The sequence below is a fragment of the Crinia signifera genome, chromosome 1 (genome assembly GCF_055691185.1).
Source record: "Crinia signifera chromosome 1, ASM5569118v1, whole genome shotgun sequence".
Classification (NCBI taxonomy): domain Eukaryota; kingdom Metazoa; phylum Chordata; class Amphibia; order Anura; family Myobatrachidae; genus Crinia; species Crinia signifera.
In genome coordinates, this window is record NC_139217.1 from 180,405,886 (window position 1) to 180,422,352 (window position 16,467).

Genomic DNA, 16,467 nt, shown 5'->3' on the forward strand with positions numbered 1-16,467 from the left:
TGCTAATTATTTCCTTTATGACCTGCCATGTATAATTAAACAACAGCTTTGGGCAATTGTAAAGCATTTTTTTCTTTGCCATTCCATATAAATGGCGTAGCATTCTTATTGGGAGCCCAACGCTATTCACAAAGGTATGATAGTAACTGCTCTGCAATTGTTTGCATGTTTTAAAAAACAAATGAAAAAGATATTTCAGCTTTCGCAACACTTTTCAGGAAGCATATTTGCGAGAATAAAAAATGTACTGTAAAAACAAACAAAAAGGCCAAAAATAACCAGCATTGTGCAAACGACTATACATACACACTAGGAATAAGTTTACTAAAGCTTCTAAAATGAAGAATTGTTACCCATAGCAACCAATCAGATTATATAATTTCTCTATATGCAAGACATATTCAGATTGGACAACATAACCTCTTTTCATTTTTAGAAGCTTTAGGAAATGTACCCCTAGGTAGGAAATAGTAATAGTGCAAATGAGGGATGAATTCATGAAGCAATAAAAAGAGTGGAGAAGGTGCCTGTGGCAACTCATCAGCTTTGATGTAACATTTATCAAGTGCGTTGTATTAAACTATAAGTCCCAGCTGATTGGTTGCTACAACTTCTCCACTCTTACCATTGCTTCATGCATAGACCCTGTGTGTATAGAGCCGCAGAAACCTAAGGCACTACATTGCTATAATGTGAGCCCGGGCACTTCCTGCAGCTGTCGCGACGCCACCCTGTGAGATCAGCTGCTGCTGTTTCCTCACTTCCGAGCCCACGTTGGAGCAGGCGCATTGGCGGCTCAGCCAGAGTATCAGCGCACTGTAGCAGGAGTATAGGGGCGGCTCAGGTGCGGACACTCCCCCGTCTCCTCCGGCATCTCATTCAGGAGACGGAGTGCCTGTGTTTTGTACACGTTGCTATAGTCCTGCCTGCACAGCTCCGGGCATTATCATAGCAGCCTCCGGAGACACCTAGGAGCAGCAGCAGAGTATGGATGTAACTGAGAACAGGAACAAGAAGGTGAAGCTGAGCAGCAAGCTGCAGAACTGGGTGAGTGCCCGGGCACGGTTCATGGGAGGTGGGGTGCTCCTGTCTGCCCGGCTGCCTGGCATCACTGCCCAGGCTCCTCTCTCTGCCGGTGCTACAGGGTCGTGTCATACAGTCAGTGCCGGCTGATGTGGTACAACACAGCCTGGTAGCATGAATGAGCGAAGGCCACCCACACTGGGGCTATAGGCAGAGGTGACAAGCTGCCCTACTTCATTCTGCATGTTTGCGGTCAATAACGAGTGTCTATCACCTAACCAAATGCCTGAGCATTTCTATTGCTTGTAGATTTCAATTTTGTTTCACCCACATGTCAGTAAAATACAGTATGTTGAATTAAATATTTTTAAATACGGTATCCTAAACTGAGTGCAGGCGCAATCCCATATCTAATATTTTATGTAGGGTTACCACCCGTCCTGGATTACTCTGGACACTCCGGTAAATAAGACCGGAGTCCAGAGGGGTGGCCTCATCTTTGCAGTCACAGCCTATGCTTCGCTCGCCACAACTTTACTAAAGGTAATAGATGGTGGCGTGGACCCAGGGTGGTGCAGTTTACACTATGTAAGTTCCGTAGCGTAAGCTGTGGACGCAAAGATAAGGAAGTACTATTTTTATTGCTTATGCCTTTATCTCACAACCTCAACTAAAAAAACAGGGGTGGGCCAATCAAAAACTCGGTACTTGTGTAGTTTCACGGCGCCAGTATGGCGCCGTGCGTCTGAGTCCCCTTGCGGCAGCCGCCCGCGAATGGGGTGGCTGCAGCAGGACAATTTGAAAGATACATTTTTACATATACCCCCAAAGGATTTTTTCCCCCCATACAAACGGCCCTTGCCACAAAAAAAGTTCCCCACCCCTGCCCTAGAGTATTAGAACCTCTATGACAACTTTCTTATCGAGAAATTTAGAAAAAAATAATTTAATTAAAATTAGTTTATATGCCATCTTTAGGGTCAGTTATGTGGTGAGGGACCAAATTCACTTTTATATGTCCACCACATAGGTTAGGATGGGAAGCGACATTCACTGGTTTTACCTATTGCATTCACTATAAAAAAATAAATTGGTCCTGAATTACCAATCCAAGGCACCCCCTACCCCTGCAAGTGTCCCAAGACGCCCCAGGGTGCCATGGCAGACACTTCAGGAACCACTGGGTTATGGTAAAGTGTTGATGGTGAAGACATGAACAAAGGTCACAGTAGACAAAAGAAAGGTCAACATTTTGTTTTATGTCTTGTTGTTTTTTGTTTTTTTTTACTCCTCTCTCACTGTGCTTCACTTGTGCTGCACTCGGGCCACTTTACTGGTCTCTATCGGTGTCCAAGTTGATGGTAAAGTATGGAATAGTACGAAAAACTAATGTTGAAATTTTGGTACTTGTTTCCTAGCACGGCCACACCGATTAAGATCGGGGTGATCGTGCTGAAAAAAATTGGGTCGATCGCATCGCATGCGATTTGGTCGCATGCGATGCGACCGACCGATTTTTCACCCGATTTTTTCATTAAATCCAATGTAAATTGGGTCCCTGGGACCCAATTTTACATTGGATTGAATGAAAAAAATTCCCAACCCCCCCAAATTCAAGCGCGTAAACCCCACCCCACGATAGACGGCAACCCGAAGCGTGGCGAGCGCAGCGAGCCCGCGAGGGGCGGCGGTACGCGTCCTCCGACCTTTTCATGCCCTACTATCCACTAGGGCGTGGAGTGAGAATAGAATAGTGTGGCGAGCGCAGCGAGCCACCGAGCCCGAAGCGTGGCGAGCGCAGCGCGCCCCGCGAGGGGACGCGGATACCTTCACAGGTAAACGCGTCCCTTCGCGGGCTTCACAGCTGTCCGCGTCGCCACGGACACCTGTGAAGCCCGCGAAGGGACGCGTATAACTGTGAAGATATCCGCGTGCGCTCGCCACGCTTCGGGCTTGGTGGCTCGCTGCGCTCGCCACACTATTCTATTCTCACTCCACGCCCTAGTGGATAGTAGGGCATGAAAAGGTCGGAGGACGCGTACCGCCGCCCCTCGCGGGCTCGCTGCGCTCGCCACGCTTCGGGTTGCCGTCTATCGTGGGGCGACGACGGGGACATTTATAATGTGAAATGGGTCATATTGACCCATTTCACATTTTTTGACATTTTTACACCATTTCAATGTTAAAAAATTTTTTAACATTGAATCCTATGCAAAAATCGGGTGCATCGCGTCGCATCGCGTCGGGACCAATGTTAATGGTCCCGACCGACGCGATGCCCCCGATATTTTAACTTCCCGACAAGATTTCAATGTTAAAATTTTTTTTAACATTGAAGTCAATGGAAATATCGGGGGCATCGCGTCGGTCGCGTCGGGACCAATGTTAATGGTCCCGACCGACGCGATGCACCCGATTTTTGTTTCCTAGCCGGCAAAATGGACCATCGGGGTAATCGTGTCCCTTAATTAAGGGACACGATTACTTAAGATTGTGGCCGTGCTAGGAAACAAGTACCGAAATTTTTGTTTGTCCACCTATTGACCAGATAACCAATGAACCTCATTCAAACACGTTGGTTTGTGTATATCTCCCAATGCTAAAAATTGGAGATGTACATAATATCTGTACTGCGCATGCTCTATTCACCTTTTGTGAGATCGCTTGCGTTCCACTTTTAGCTGCAACGTTTGGGAGGCATGGCAGTAATAAGGATCGCTCTAGCTTTCTATAAGGGTGCTTACCCTAGGCTCTTATTTGTACACAGACCTCCTTGCTGAGCAGTGCCATTGGTCATTCTGTGTAAGCTGAGACTAATTTTTATTTGATGCAGCAATAAGAGCAGCATTCATCTTTTAATCAGGCCACATGTGCAGCCCCCAAACTTTGAGGAACAGTCAATGATACAATTTTAACTCTTCGGATAAGTCCCTTCAGCTATTCTGTTGACTGCATAGCTCTCAGTACTTAAGTCAGGAGTGGCAATAAACTACATTTTCCAACAAGTTCTGGAGGTGATGCTATTATTAAGCAGGAAAACTAACACCAAGACCCTAATTGGCACGGGTATATGCTCACACCTCCGGAGGACTTTAGGTTGTGGAAGATTTCCGTTTACTCTGCATTGAGGCAATCAAAATACAGATTGAGTCTTCCATATACAAAATGTTTGGGGTCAGAATGTACAAGCACTACTGGGGACATCTATAACTGGCATTCAAATTCAGTGCCAGAGATAAGGCACAAACTTTTTTTAAAACCCTTTATAAAAAAAATTATGTTTTAAGAACATCTACTTAAAATGTTTCCAAAACAATTTTAAAATAAAATTAATATTTTTTTAACGGTTTTACAACATTGGAACATCAAAATATCTGTAACATCGTGACTATCACAACTTTGATTTCCCAAGAGGCTGCAGCTACTAGGTTCACACTTGGGGGCTGAAGGGGTGGAGGTACTTTACATTTCCTGGGTGGCTGAACCTCTCTGCAGCCACTGGCTAAGGGATCTTCATGTGTTGACCAATCAGCAGTGATTTGGTAGTATGGCAGGCACTGGAGGGGATGCAGAGGAATTATTTATTTGTTACCAGTTTCTTATATAGCGCACACATATTCTGCAGTGCTTTACAGAGAATATTTGAACATTCACATCAGTCCCTGCCCCCTTGGATCTTACAATCTATATTCCCTACCACATGTACATGCACACAGACATTCTAGGGTTAATTTGTTGGGAGCCAATTAGCCTACTAGTATATTTTTGGATTGTGGGAGGAAACCGGAGTACTCAAAGTGAACCCACGCAAGTACGGGGAGAATATAAAAACTCTGCACAGTTAGAGCCATGGTGGGAATCAAACCCATGACCCTTTGGAATTGGCCGGCCACAATGTATTTGCGACAAGGTCAGTAATGCACTGACTGGTGTTGTTGCAAGCGATGCAACCATGCCAGGCCAGTCGCTAAGGGGAGGCAATTGGTTACTATGGATTGTGCTAATAAATGTTAACCCAAAGGTTTAAAACATTGCATCAGTGTTTTCAATAGCACACTATTGGGAAGGGATAGTGGTGCCTTTGGTGCTTCCCCTGCTTTGTTATCAGTAGTTCTGCTATTTGCAGTATGTAATAAAACCTAACATCCTACCGTACATATATTGTTTTACAAGGCAGTAGATAACCTAACCCATCAGGTTACTGCAACCATTTACAGCTTTTGTGGTCCTGTGTGCATAGGAGTCAGAGATCTCACGTGCTATGCACGTAAAGGGGGTGTACACACGGGGAGATTTTGACTAAGCAATTTTGGGAGAGATTTTGGCTGGATGCACTGGAGATTTTGACTAAGCGTGATCTAGTCAAAATTTCCTTGCCTGCAAAGTCAATCTATGCTAAGAAATTTCTGCTAGACAATATTGACAAAGTAGGGAGATTTTGGCTAACCTTCTAGGAGATTTTGACTAGTTAAAATCTCCTGTTTAAAAGTTCTCCGTGTGTACACCCCTTTAGACTCATCGGATCCGACAGCACTTGCTGGGGTCGCATATGATACATCATATGCAAAAGGACCGCAAATACTAGCGGTTTAAGGGGGATCGCATTTGACTTCTCCCCTTATAGAAGTCGCACAAGTGTATGGGGGCCTTTAGCATGTCTGCTTCAGTTATGAGTAAGGAGGCCAATCCCGGGCCATTTTTCTAATCCCGGGATCGGCCTCCTGACACTGGGAACTGCTTCGGAGCAGTGGTTTTGCGGCTTACTGGGTGGGCAGAGGCAGCGGGCGTGCGGAGGCAGGCAGGCGGAAGCAGCAGGAGTCGGCGTGCAGATGCAGAGAAGGGGCACACGCAGCTGGAAGAAGATGCAGGTGGGATTGAAATCCCGGGCAAAAATGCCTAGTTATCAGGAAGCTAATCTTGGAGGTCACAAAAATCGGTACTTGTTTAGTTTCACGGCAGCGGCATGGTCGTGCGTCTGAGTCCCCTTGTGGGGCTCGCTTCGCTTACCCACGCTACGGGCTCGGTGGCTCGCTACGCTCGCCATGTTATCTAAAATCAACTTCATGCCAACGTGGATACTGGGGGTATGAACTATCCAAGTTGACATGGAGTTTATTTTAGAAAGTTTGACGAGCGCCGAACCCGGAAGTAGCGCGCAGCCATGCTGCCGCCGTGAAACTAAACAAGTACCCAAAAATCTCATGTAGGATTGTTAAACTTGACATTAAAGCAACTATTAATCAGTTTTTTTTGAACATTTTTATTTTTGTTCCATCTTTTTTGAGATTACAGTAACAGTTGTCGTGATTGTTGGATGTATGGATAATGGAACGTGAACATCTTTTTTTGTGTTGTAACAAAATAAATATATCTGTCATTGGCAACCTGATATACTGTACATTGATAGTTTTCACCCTAGCACCCTACACCTAATCGACGATTAGGGCATTTTTTGCCATTTTGAAGGGCAAAATTTAAGAAGTTATTTATCGCTACTGTAGCTATAGTGATACATCATGTATAGAATGCCATCCTCACTGGGTGCTACCGTGCATACTACATTATAGTCCACTTTTACAGCCCTCTAACCTTTTAAGAGCCCCATGTTATCCTTATTTTGGTAATGCATTTAAAACTTGACATTCGATGTATGGCTATGAAACAGCAGGTGTTTTAATTAAAAAGAAACAATGTTGCAAACTATATGACCATTCACTACACCTAAACTTCAAACTTCACTTACAATAATGACTAATAATGCCCTCTCCTTTTAAGTAGTAAGCAGAAATGGTATGGGTCATAGGGTTGACAGTAATTATGTCGACCACTATGGGTCAACATAAGCAATAAGCCGACTTAGAAAAGGTTGACATACGGTTTTTATATTTTTTGGGTGTCTATGTCGACATGGAAACCATATGAGTGCACCATGTTCCCTTGCATGGCTCATTTCACTCGCCTTGTTTTGGGCACACTTTTTTAGAATCTCACTCTATGCCCACTTGGATAGTAAAGATGGACTCGATGGACTAACGTCTTTATTCAGCCTTAATTACTATGTTACTATGTAAAATATGAAAAACCACCCTTTTTGGAAAAAAAATTGTGTGAAACTCATGTCAACCCTTTACATGTTGACCTTTTAACGGTCAACCTTATTACTGTCGCTCTACTATATCAACTGCATCCCAGCAGAAATATCCCACAAGTCTTTCCAAAAAAGAAAGGAGAGACACCATGTGGTACAGTCAGCAGCTCAAATATCATTAGTGCTGGCACCACGCGTCTTCAAATGTTATATTGACCTAGAGATTGACTTCTTCAGGCAAAGAATTTTGAGCAAACACAAAAAGTTATGCTCAATGTACTAGCACTGCAAATAGAAGATCAAATATATTGTCCATCAACACAATGCTGGCATAGAGTTCAAGGCAAACAATTCACTTTGGTATATTATTATTAGCAATCAGGTAGTATTATTATTTTATTTATAAGGTGCCACAAGTGTTTCGCAGCAGAGTACAAAGGTATGCCCAAATGGAAAATTAATTGAAGGGGGCAGCCAAATATTCATTTCCCCTACTGTATATGCATGTGAATTTAGATAAAGGTGGGCATTTAAAAAAATATTTTTGTTGGCTTGTTCATCTTGATTTTTAGCTTTGTGGTTCTTGGAGAACATTAATGGCCAGAAATGCATTGGTGAGTTGAGTTACTCCTGACGTTGTTGAGACTGCTAATTTGTCTTTTTTATTATCATTTTTAAGCTGTATTCCCGACCCATTCTATCTTTTACATGGTACCCCTTATAAACCTCTTTTTTTTTAATGGACATTCCATTGATTTGATCCTTCGTCTGCAGTATTATATTGTGGGACGTATAAGGAAACCTTTTGGATGCACATAGGGTGTTGTCTTGAGGTGAGTCCTTAATCTGAGGGGATTGCTGAGTGGTGACAGCGATTTGTTTGATGTGTTGGGAATATTTGTCGTGTGGCAGCACTACAGACAACCAAAGAAACCCCTATGTGCATATAGATCACCCCACAAAAGGTCCGTTTGTTTGGGTAACCCAGCATTACAGCAGACGACAGGAAAAAGTCATCCGTTTTTGTCGAGCGAGAGGATATCCACCTTTACGTAAAGAAACCCTTATGGACACCTAGGGTCAGAACCTAAGGTTAGTCATCATATTTGGTCGTATCGACCAGACATAGGAAGATATACACAACTTTTATTATATTTAGTGTATTCAGATTTTTATTCTTTGGAGGTACAGCGCTGGTGGTGTTTCCATTAATGTTGGCTTATAGCATGAAAGAAGAAATACACTTAGCAGTCCTCATTCACCACACAATGATTCGGGAGATCACATTGTGTATTAGAAATAAATCTTGAATGAATTGTATTAATTGGAAACGTGCAATTCGCTGTTTTCTCAACATTTAATTTTCTTCATAGGGGAGAATTCAATTGTTTTTTGGGTGCACAGTGGAGCTACTCATGGTATGGACACTCATTTCTGCTCACACCCTCTCTTTAGGTGGCGTGCATAGAAGCGACAATTCCGATTTTTATTTATTTTATTTATTTTTTGCACATTTTCGTCATAGGCCAAATAGTTTACATTGGTTAAGATGCTTAACACATCTAAACCCAATACATTTCTGCATGGCATTGATGCAAGCAGTTGGTGTCCAGTTATTTGTGCCTGATTGGCAAACAATTAAATATTGCCTTGTCACTTGGGACACTTGGAACAACAAATAACATATACACAAGTGAATACAGTGCAATTTAAAAATGCACACGCGGGGTCATCACGTGTTCCTATAAGTGGTTTTATCCTGTTATTCCAGGTGACACCTTAGAATTGTTCCCCTTTACACAAATTATGGTTATGTTACTCAATATATCTGTGGGAGAAACAGTGTGTCTGCCTGGATTTTTATTGTTACCCAGTTAGTTCTGTGTGTGATCAGTATATAAGTGATAAATTAATCCTTCAGACTTGTTATGTTAAATGGAAGCTTGAGTATTAAGGTGCCCACACACTAGAAAGATCTGCGTTCTTCAGATGGGCTCATAAATTAGCCTTCAAATCTTTGGTCAACCCTGGACCAAAGATTTCAGGCAAGCGCACATCTTTACCAAAGATTTTTCTTAAGATCCTGTGTGCGTTCCTATGGATCTTTTGTTAAATCTTTTGATCTTTTGTGCAGCACGTAAGATCAGAAGATTCAGCTAAAGATCCACGGGAGCGCGCATCGGACCGATATCGGCCGATTTTCGACCGATTTTCGTAAATATCGGCCGATTTATCGAAAATCGGACAATCGGCCAAAAAATCGTTCTAGTGTGTGGGCACCTTTAGTCTATCCCAGTGGTTCCCAAACTGTGTGCCTAGGCACCCTGGGGTGCCTCAGGACACTTGCAGGGGTGCCTTGGGTTGGTGGACCAGGATCAATTCATATTATTTATGGTCAATGTACCAGGCAAAACCAGTGCTGGTGGCTGCCAATCATAATATATGTGGACAAACAGAAGCAAATCCTGTCCCTCACTAGATAACTGTGACACATAAACACAATGCACTTAATTTAATATTTTTTTCTGAATTTCTCGATAATGCTGCTTTCCCACTGCAGACCAGTTGAAAGTACTGGTAATCTTAAATGGTATTTAAAACGGTATTAGCATTCCCACTGCAGCAGATTACCGTTTTAAATACCATTTAAGTACCATTCCCATTGCAGGAACCGTGTAAAATGTAGAGTGCCTAACCCCCCCCCCCCTTCCCCAAGTGTAAAGAGTGCCTAATCCCTCCCCCCCCCATACCTGCCCTGTGCCCCCACCTCCCCTCCACTTGTACTTACCTGCACGGGGATGCAGGGCAGTGGTGAGGCAGCGGGGGTCCATGCAGGGTACAGGCAGTCCCAGTGCCTGATGAGACCTAGTAGTTCTCACTTTGCGCATATGTAATGAGTGCACGTGCATAATAATGAGCCGCTCATTACATATGTACATATGTAATGAGCGGCTCTTAATTATGCACGTGCACTCATTACACATGTACAAAGTGAGAACTACTAGGTCTCATCAGGCACTGGGACTGCCTGGAGGCTAAATAACGTTTAAGAGGCATTCCCACTGCCTCTTAAACGTTATTTAGCCGTGTAGGACGTGTTGAAATACCATTTACCTTTAAACGGTATTTCAACTCTGGCACTTTCCCACTGCAGCCTTAAACGGTAAATTGCACAGAAAATCGGCAAGTTACCATTTTTTAGCTGCAGTGGGAAAGGGGCATAAGAAGCATTTGGCCTAGGGGTGCCTTGAAAATATTTTGATGCTCTAGGGCTGGGCTAGCCAACCCTAGTCCTCGAGAGCTACCAACAGTGCATGTTTTGCAGGTCTCCTCACAGAATCACAAATGAGCTAATTAGCTCCAGCAGTGATTAATGAGTGCAGCTGTGCAGCAGCTAGGTTGTCTGGAAAATGTGAACTGTTGGTAGCTCTCGAGGGCTAGGATTGGCTACCACTGCTCTAGGGTGCCATGATCCAAAAAAGTTTGGGAACTACTGGTCTATCTAATATAAAAAAACATGTTGCTGTTTCAGGCTTACTCTCCCATTGTTATCACAATTTTGGCCCTTTATGATATAGGGACTTTTATTGGGAATATTAGTAATTAATTCCACATATTAAAGTAGGATATTCACATAGGTAGTTCCACTTAATTTTCAATTTCTACAAACACTTCTATCTAATAGTGTGGATTGATTCATTAATTACTGTGCCTGTATGGTATTTCAATATCACAGTCGCTGTAATGTGGGATACTACTGGTATATCACTACAGTTTAGTTATAACAGCTTCATGCAAAGGATAGATCGCGATATGCACATTAAAATGTTAGTCACAAATGATAGCTGGGAGAGGTGCTGCCGCCGTTCGCAGAGTCCCTGTGTCGGGATGAGAGCTGACGAGACACTTAAATACTAGTAACTTAGAGTCCTAAAAAGGACTAGTTATAAACACACACCGATAACAGTGAAGGCCGTACTGTGAAGATGCCCACACGGCAGATCAGCCGGCGTACGGTTCATAGATCTTCTTCAGGGCAACCGGCATTGGTGCCCCGAACAGGTTTAAATGGCTAGAGGTTTTTTTCAAATTGACCAATAGAGTTGTCTCTGACTCTGATCATCCCGCCCATTTGTTCGTCACTACATGGGCACTGTGTTGCGTCTTTTGTGTGGGTGGAGATAGTACAATATCAGATAATTAAATCAGGTTTAATTATTAGTTGGCAGTGCCTATCTAAAAATAAAATTGAGACTGGTAATAATAATAATGTTTAATGGTAAGCGGTGCCATGAGATGCACTGTCTTGTGCCTGTAGGTCCGTCCCTTTTAAAGAATAACATTCACACATTCTAGACATCAAAGTATTGGGTCTACGGGGTCCATTTAGAACATTTACATTCATACTTGGTGATATTTGCTAGTTATTTAGGTACTTGTTTCCTAGCACGGCCACAACGATTTAGATCGTTGTGGTCGTAAGATAAAAAATCGGATCGATCGCATCGCATGCGATTTGGTCGCATACGATGCGACCGATCGGACCGACCGATTTTTCACCCGATTTTTTTTTTTTTTCACCAGATTTGTTTCAATTGCCCCCCCAAATGTTACTAAGTGGGCTAGACCCCACGATACACGTCAACCCGAAGCGTGGCGAGCGCAGCGAGCCCGCGAGGGGCGGCGGTACGCGTCCTCCGACCTTTTCATTCCCCTACTATCCACGTCGGCGTGGAGTTGAGAATATATAGTGTGGCGAGCCCGAAGCGTGGCGAGCGCAGCGAGCCCCGCGAGGGGACGCGTATAACTTCACAGGTATACATGTCCCCTCGTGGGGCTCGCTGCGCTCGCCACGCTTCGGGCTCGGTGGCTCGCTGCGCTCGCCACACTATATATTCTCAACTCCACGCCGACGTGGATAGTAGGGGAATGAAAAGGTCGGAGGACGCGTACCGCCGCCCCTCGCGGGCTCGCTGCGCTCGCCACGCTTCGGGTTGACGTCTATCGTGGGGTCATGGCGGGCACATAAAAAATGTGAAATGGGTCATATTGGCCCATTTCACCTTTTTTATCATTTTTCCCTATGTGAGATGGACTTAATCAAGTCCATCTAATCTTGTGCCATTCGATCCTCCCGATTTCAATGTTAAAAGATATTTTAACATTGAAGTCTATGGAAAAATCGGGTGAATCGGTCGGTCGCATCGCGGCCGATTTTAATTGGTCGCGACTGACCGATTGACCCGATTTCTGTCATTCAAAGGGAAAAAATTGTAAAAAATCGGCCACATCGTGAGGATCGTGTCCCTTAATTAAGAGCCACGATCACTCACGATTGTGGCCGTTCTAGGAAACAAGTACCGTTATTTATTATAGATATTGAATTCTAAATTTCCATATTATATTGATATGTGATTAGGGGAAGAGATATTGAAGACGATACATGGGAAATGTGATGACAGCCCGGTTATTGCTATATGATGTTATGCTTCGTTTGAAATTGTTTGGCTAGTTCCAAGAATATTTATAAAATATTGTGATCAATCTAGATTATTATATAATGTGAATTTGTGTGTTTGTGTGTTTATGCTGACATGTGAGACTACAATTAGAGAGAAAGTGCTCAATATGTATTCTAATGTTATATACTCGTGGAAGACACCAGAAATTGTCAGGTGTCACTTCTGCTTAGGGGACCCATGTGGGGGAGTAATGTGATGGTATAGGTTGATATCATAGTAAAATTGAAAATTATGAGTAAGTGTGGTTAACCATAGTTAGATTGTAGTGATATATAATAAAGTAATGACTAGACACGATACAAAAATTGTGTGAATCAAACATGCTAAAAAATAATAAAAGGCAAAATTATGTGAGCTTGTGAAGACAAACCGTGTGACAAAATTGATCAAAATATCTAGAAGTGAAATGCAGTATTATAGTAATTTTTTTAGTTATCCAGACATTCTGAGAATGCAAGTTTCAATGCAAATATTTCCAAATATTTTGTTTATATATATATTTATATCTATTTTGTTCTACATTAATAATCATGATGTGTTATGATTTAGTAAACTTGAGGGTACTTGTTTCCTAGCACGGCGCCCACGATTTTCAATCGTATGGCATGTTATGCATTGTATCGCATCGCATGCCATATAGCTGCATGCGATGCGGTTTTGGCCCCCCTATACGATTTTTAATTGTATAAGCACCCTAATGGGTGCTTACAATGTTAAATGCACCCCCACGCCACCCCCAGTATGAACGCCAACCCGAAGTGTGGCGAGTGCAGCGGTACGCGTCCTCCGACCTTTTCATACCCCCACTATCCACGTCAGCGTACAGTTGATTTTAGATAGTGTGGTGAGCGCAGCGAGCCACCGAGCCCGAAGCGTGGCGAGTGCACGCGTATTACCTTATGTGTATTCCGCGTCCCCTCGCGGGGCTCGCCACGCTTCGGGCTCGGTGGCTCGCTGCACTCGCCACACTAACTAAATTCAACTCCACGCCGACGTGGATAGTGGGGGTATGAAAAGGTCGGAGGACACGTACCGCCGCCCCTCGCGGGCTCTCTGCGCTCGCCACGCTTCGGGTTGGCGTTGATAGTGGGGGTGGCGTGGGGGTGCTTTTAACATTGTAAGCACCAATTACGGTGCTTATACAATTAATAATCTTATAGGGGGGCCATTAAACATTGAAAACACCCATTAGGGTGCTTATACAATTTGAAATCGTGTACCATTGTATATGGAATACAATGGCATACAATGCGATGGTATACGATTTTAAATTGTATAACATCGGGTGACATCGCATACCATTGTAAGGCTTATGGTATGCGATGGGCGCCGTGCTAGGAAACAAGTTCCTACTTGAGTATAACATTTTGTACAAAGAATGCTCGATATCTTACGTCTACATTAGGTTTTTACTCAATTGGTAATTTGATTTAATATACATTTGAGAAAGAGATGAGTGTAAAGGATATGGGTGTCATGTCTGTATATTTTTATCTGTCTCTCGTATCGGATGGTCAAACATAGGATGCTATTGTGTTTGTCACTCCATAATGAGCTTTTTATCAGTTGCTGAGAGAGAGGGCTTCTATATTTTCATTGGTCTCTTATAGTCTGCGATAGTTCTAATGTAACTTCATCGTAAATGTAAATACAGGGAGATAGAGGGATCTGTTCGTAAATCGGGGTGTAAGGAGAGGGTGATGTTTTGACCAATAGATGTCGCACCCTGCTGTGCTAGTTGATCCCCTTGATTATTAGTAGGATCTGTTCTCTATGGAATATCTAAGTGATGTAAGTACAATTCTTACTCTATGTGGAAGGTCATTGGGGTTCATGTTTGAAGCGAGGTTTATGTTAAAAGTGAATGGTATATTCATTAATATAACCTTGGTAGGCTTTTCTGTATGGTAAAAGCATTGCAATTCTTCAGAGAAATGCTATAACATTTCTCTTCATTGAGACCGTTGGGGACCATAGTGTCCATCAAGAAGATAATGTTGGTCTCCTGTTGCAATAGCTCTTAATCAATGTTTCCTCCTTCTGATGCCCTTGTCATCTCGGACCATACCAAAGGCTTGTAGTCCTGTGGGGCTGCCTCCATGGTTATCTGTGTGAATTTATAACTAGTATAACTAGTCCTTCTTAGGACTCTAATGTACTAGTATTTAAGTGTCTCGTCAGTCCTAAAGTTAGCCGCTGCTTAGCACAACAGACCCGGCAATCAGAGGACGCTGGACCTCCTCGCAGCTCTCATCCCGACACAGGGACTCTGCGAACGGCGGCAGCACCTCTCCCAGCTATCATTTGTGACTAACATTTTAATGTGCATATCGCGATCTATCCTTTGCATGAAGCTGTAATAACTAAACTGTAGTGATATACCAGTAGTTTCATTCAACAACTTATCCCACATTGCAGCGACTGTGATATTGAAATACCATACAGGCACAGTAATTAATGAATAAATCCACACGATTAGATAGGAATGTTTGTAGCAATTGAAAAGTAAGTGGAACTACCTATGTGAATATCCTACTTTAATATGTTGAATTAATTACTAATATTGTCAGTAAAAGATTAAAAAATTACTGGGCCCGCCAACGTCACAAAAGGGGCGCGCCTGGGCCGCACTATGACATAAAGGAGTGGGTCCGGCCGCTGCCGTCAAGAAAAGGGGTGGGCTTGGCCGCTGCCGTCACAGAAGGGGATGGGCATGGCCACCCCCGAAGGCTTTGCACTGCCTGAGAAGTGCTGGGCATCACTATCTACAGTGGAGCCGGGCTTCCCCGGTCTCACCTGCAGGGAGGAAGGCAGGCTGTTTTAGTGGGGCGCTGCCAGAGAGTAATTAGATGACCAGTTAGGCTAGACAAAAAAAGTATTTTCTAATTTTTCTTAATTGTCTGTTCTTATTTGCCATATTTGAGTGTCAAGTTCTCATGTTACTCCATAGTAATTAACAATTAGATTGCATGCATTTAATATATGCATCAGGGTAGGAATATGGAATTACCCCTCCTAGAATAATGCAGAGCACTGGTAATTTCTCCATATAATCCATTAGATGTGACGGGAACCCGTTTACAATCTAGATCCACAGAACTTCCTTTTTTTTTTTTTTTTTTTTTTTTAAGCAAAGCATAAAGGGCCTGCTTGTAGCATACCAGATCACATGTTGTAGAGCAAACACTGTAACTACTGTAACAGGGGACAGACCTCAGTAGGAATTATTTACATATTCCTTTCATTAGAACTTGTTCTTATTGGCTGAATTCCTCAGGAAATGGTTTAGGGCTACAATGGTTTACATATATTTCTCTCTGTAGGGACACAGCTTTATTTGTTTTGCATTCATATTTTATAGAGTTCTAGATACAGTATATCTTGTGCCAAAGACAATCTCACATAGATTGCACGTTGTTGGGCTTTGAATACTGCATATATATTGTAAATAGCTTGTAATGTAAACATTTTCAGCTAAATGAAAGTTTGTTAGAATTATGTTGTGGCCAAGTGTACAGTCCCTTTAAAAAATAATGACTTCTTTGGAGTCGAAACAGATGTACTGATTTTGAAATTTTAAATACCTTCTTTAATGTTTTGGTAAAGAGACTTCACTACCTGTAGCATCGCTGATTTTTACTCAGTGAATTGTAGGAATATGACCTATGTTTGCCTATCTCTGGGGCAGATGTATTAAGCCTGGTGAAGAGATAAACTGGAGATAAAGTGGAAGGAGATAACGCACCAGCCAATCAGCTGTGTTTGAAATATGACAGTTGGGAGTTGATTGGCTGGTGCGTTATCTCCTTCCACTTTATCTCCAGTTTATCTCTT

At 42.9% G+C, this 16,467-nt stretch overlaps 1 protein-coding gene across 1 annotated transcript in view; it reads left to right on the plus strand.

Annotated features, from left to right (window-relative positions):
* The first annotated feature begins 710 nt into the window (after positions 1-710).
* PAPSS1 (3'-phosphoadenosine 5'-phosphosulfate synthase 1) overlaps positions 711-16,467 on the plus strand; it is a 106,817-nt gene continuing 91,060 nt past the window's right edge. Inside the window, exon 1 of the mRNA XM_083178600.1 lies at positions 711-1,047. Within this exon, the coding sequence (XP_083034726.1) occupies positions 988-1,047 (60 nt within the window). The 5' untranslated portion in view covers positions 711-987. The remainder of the gene's footprint in view (positions 1,048-16,467) is intronic.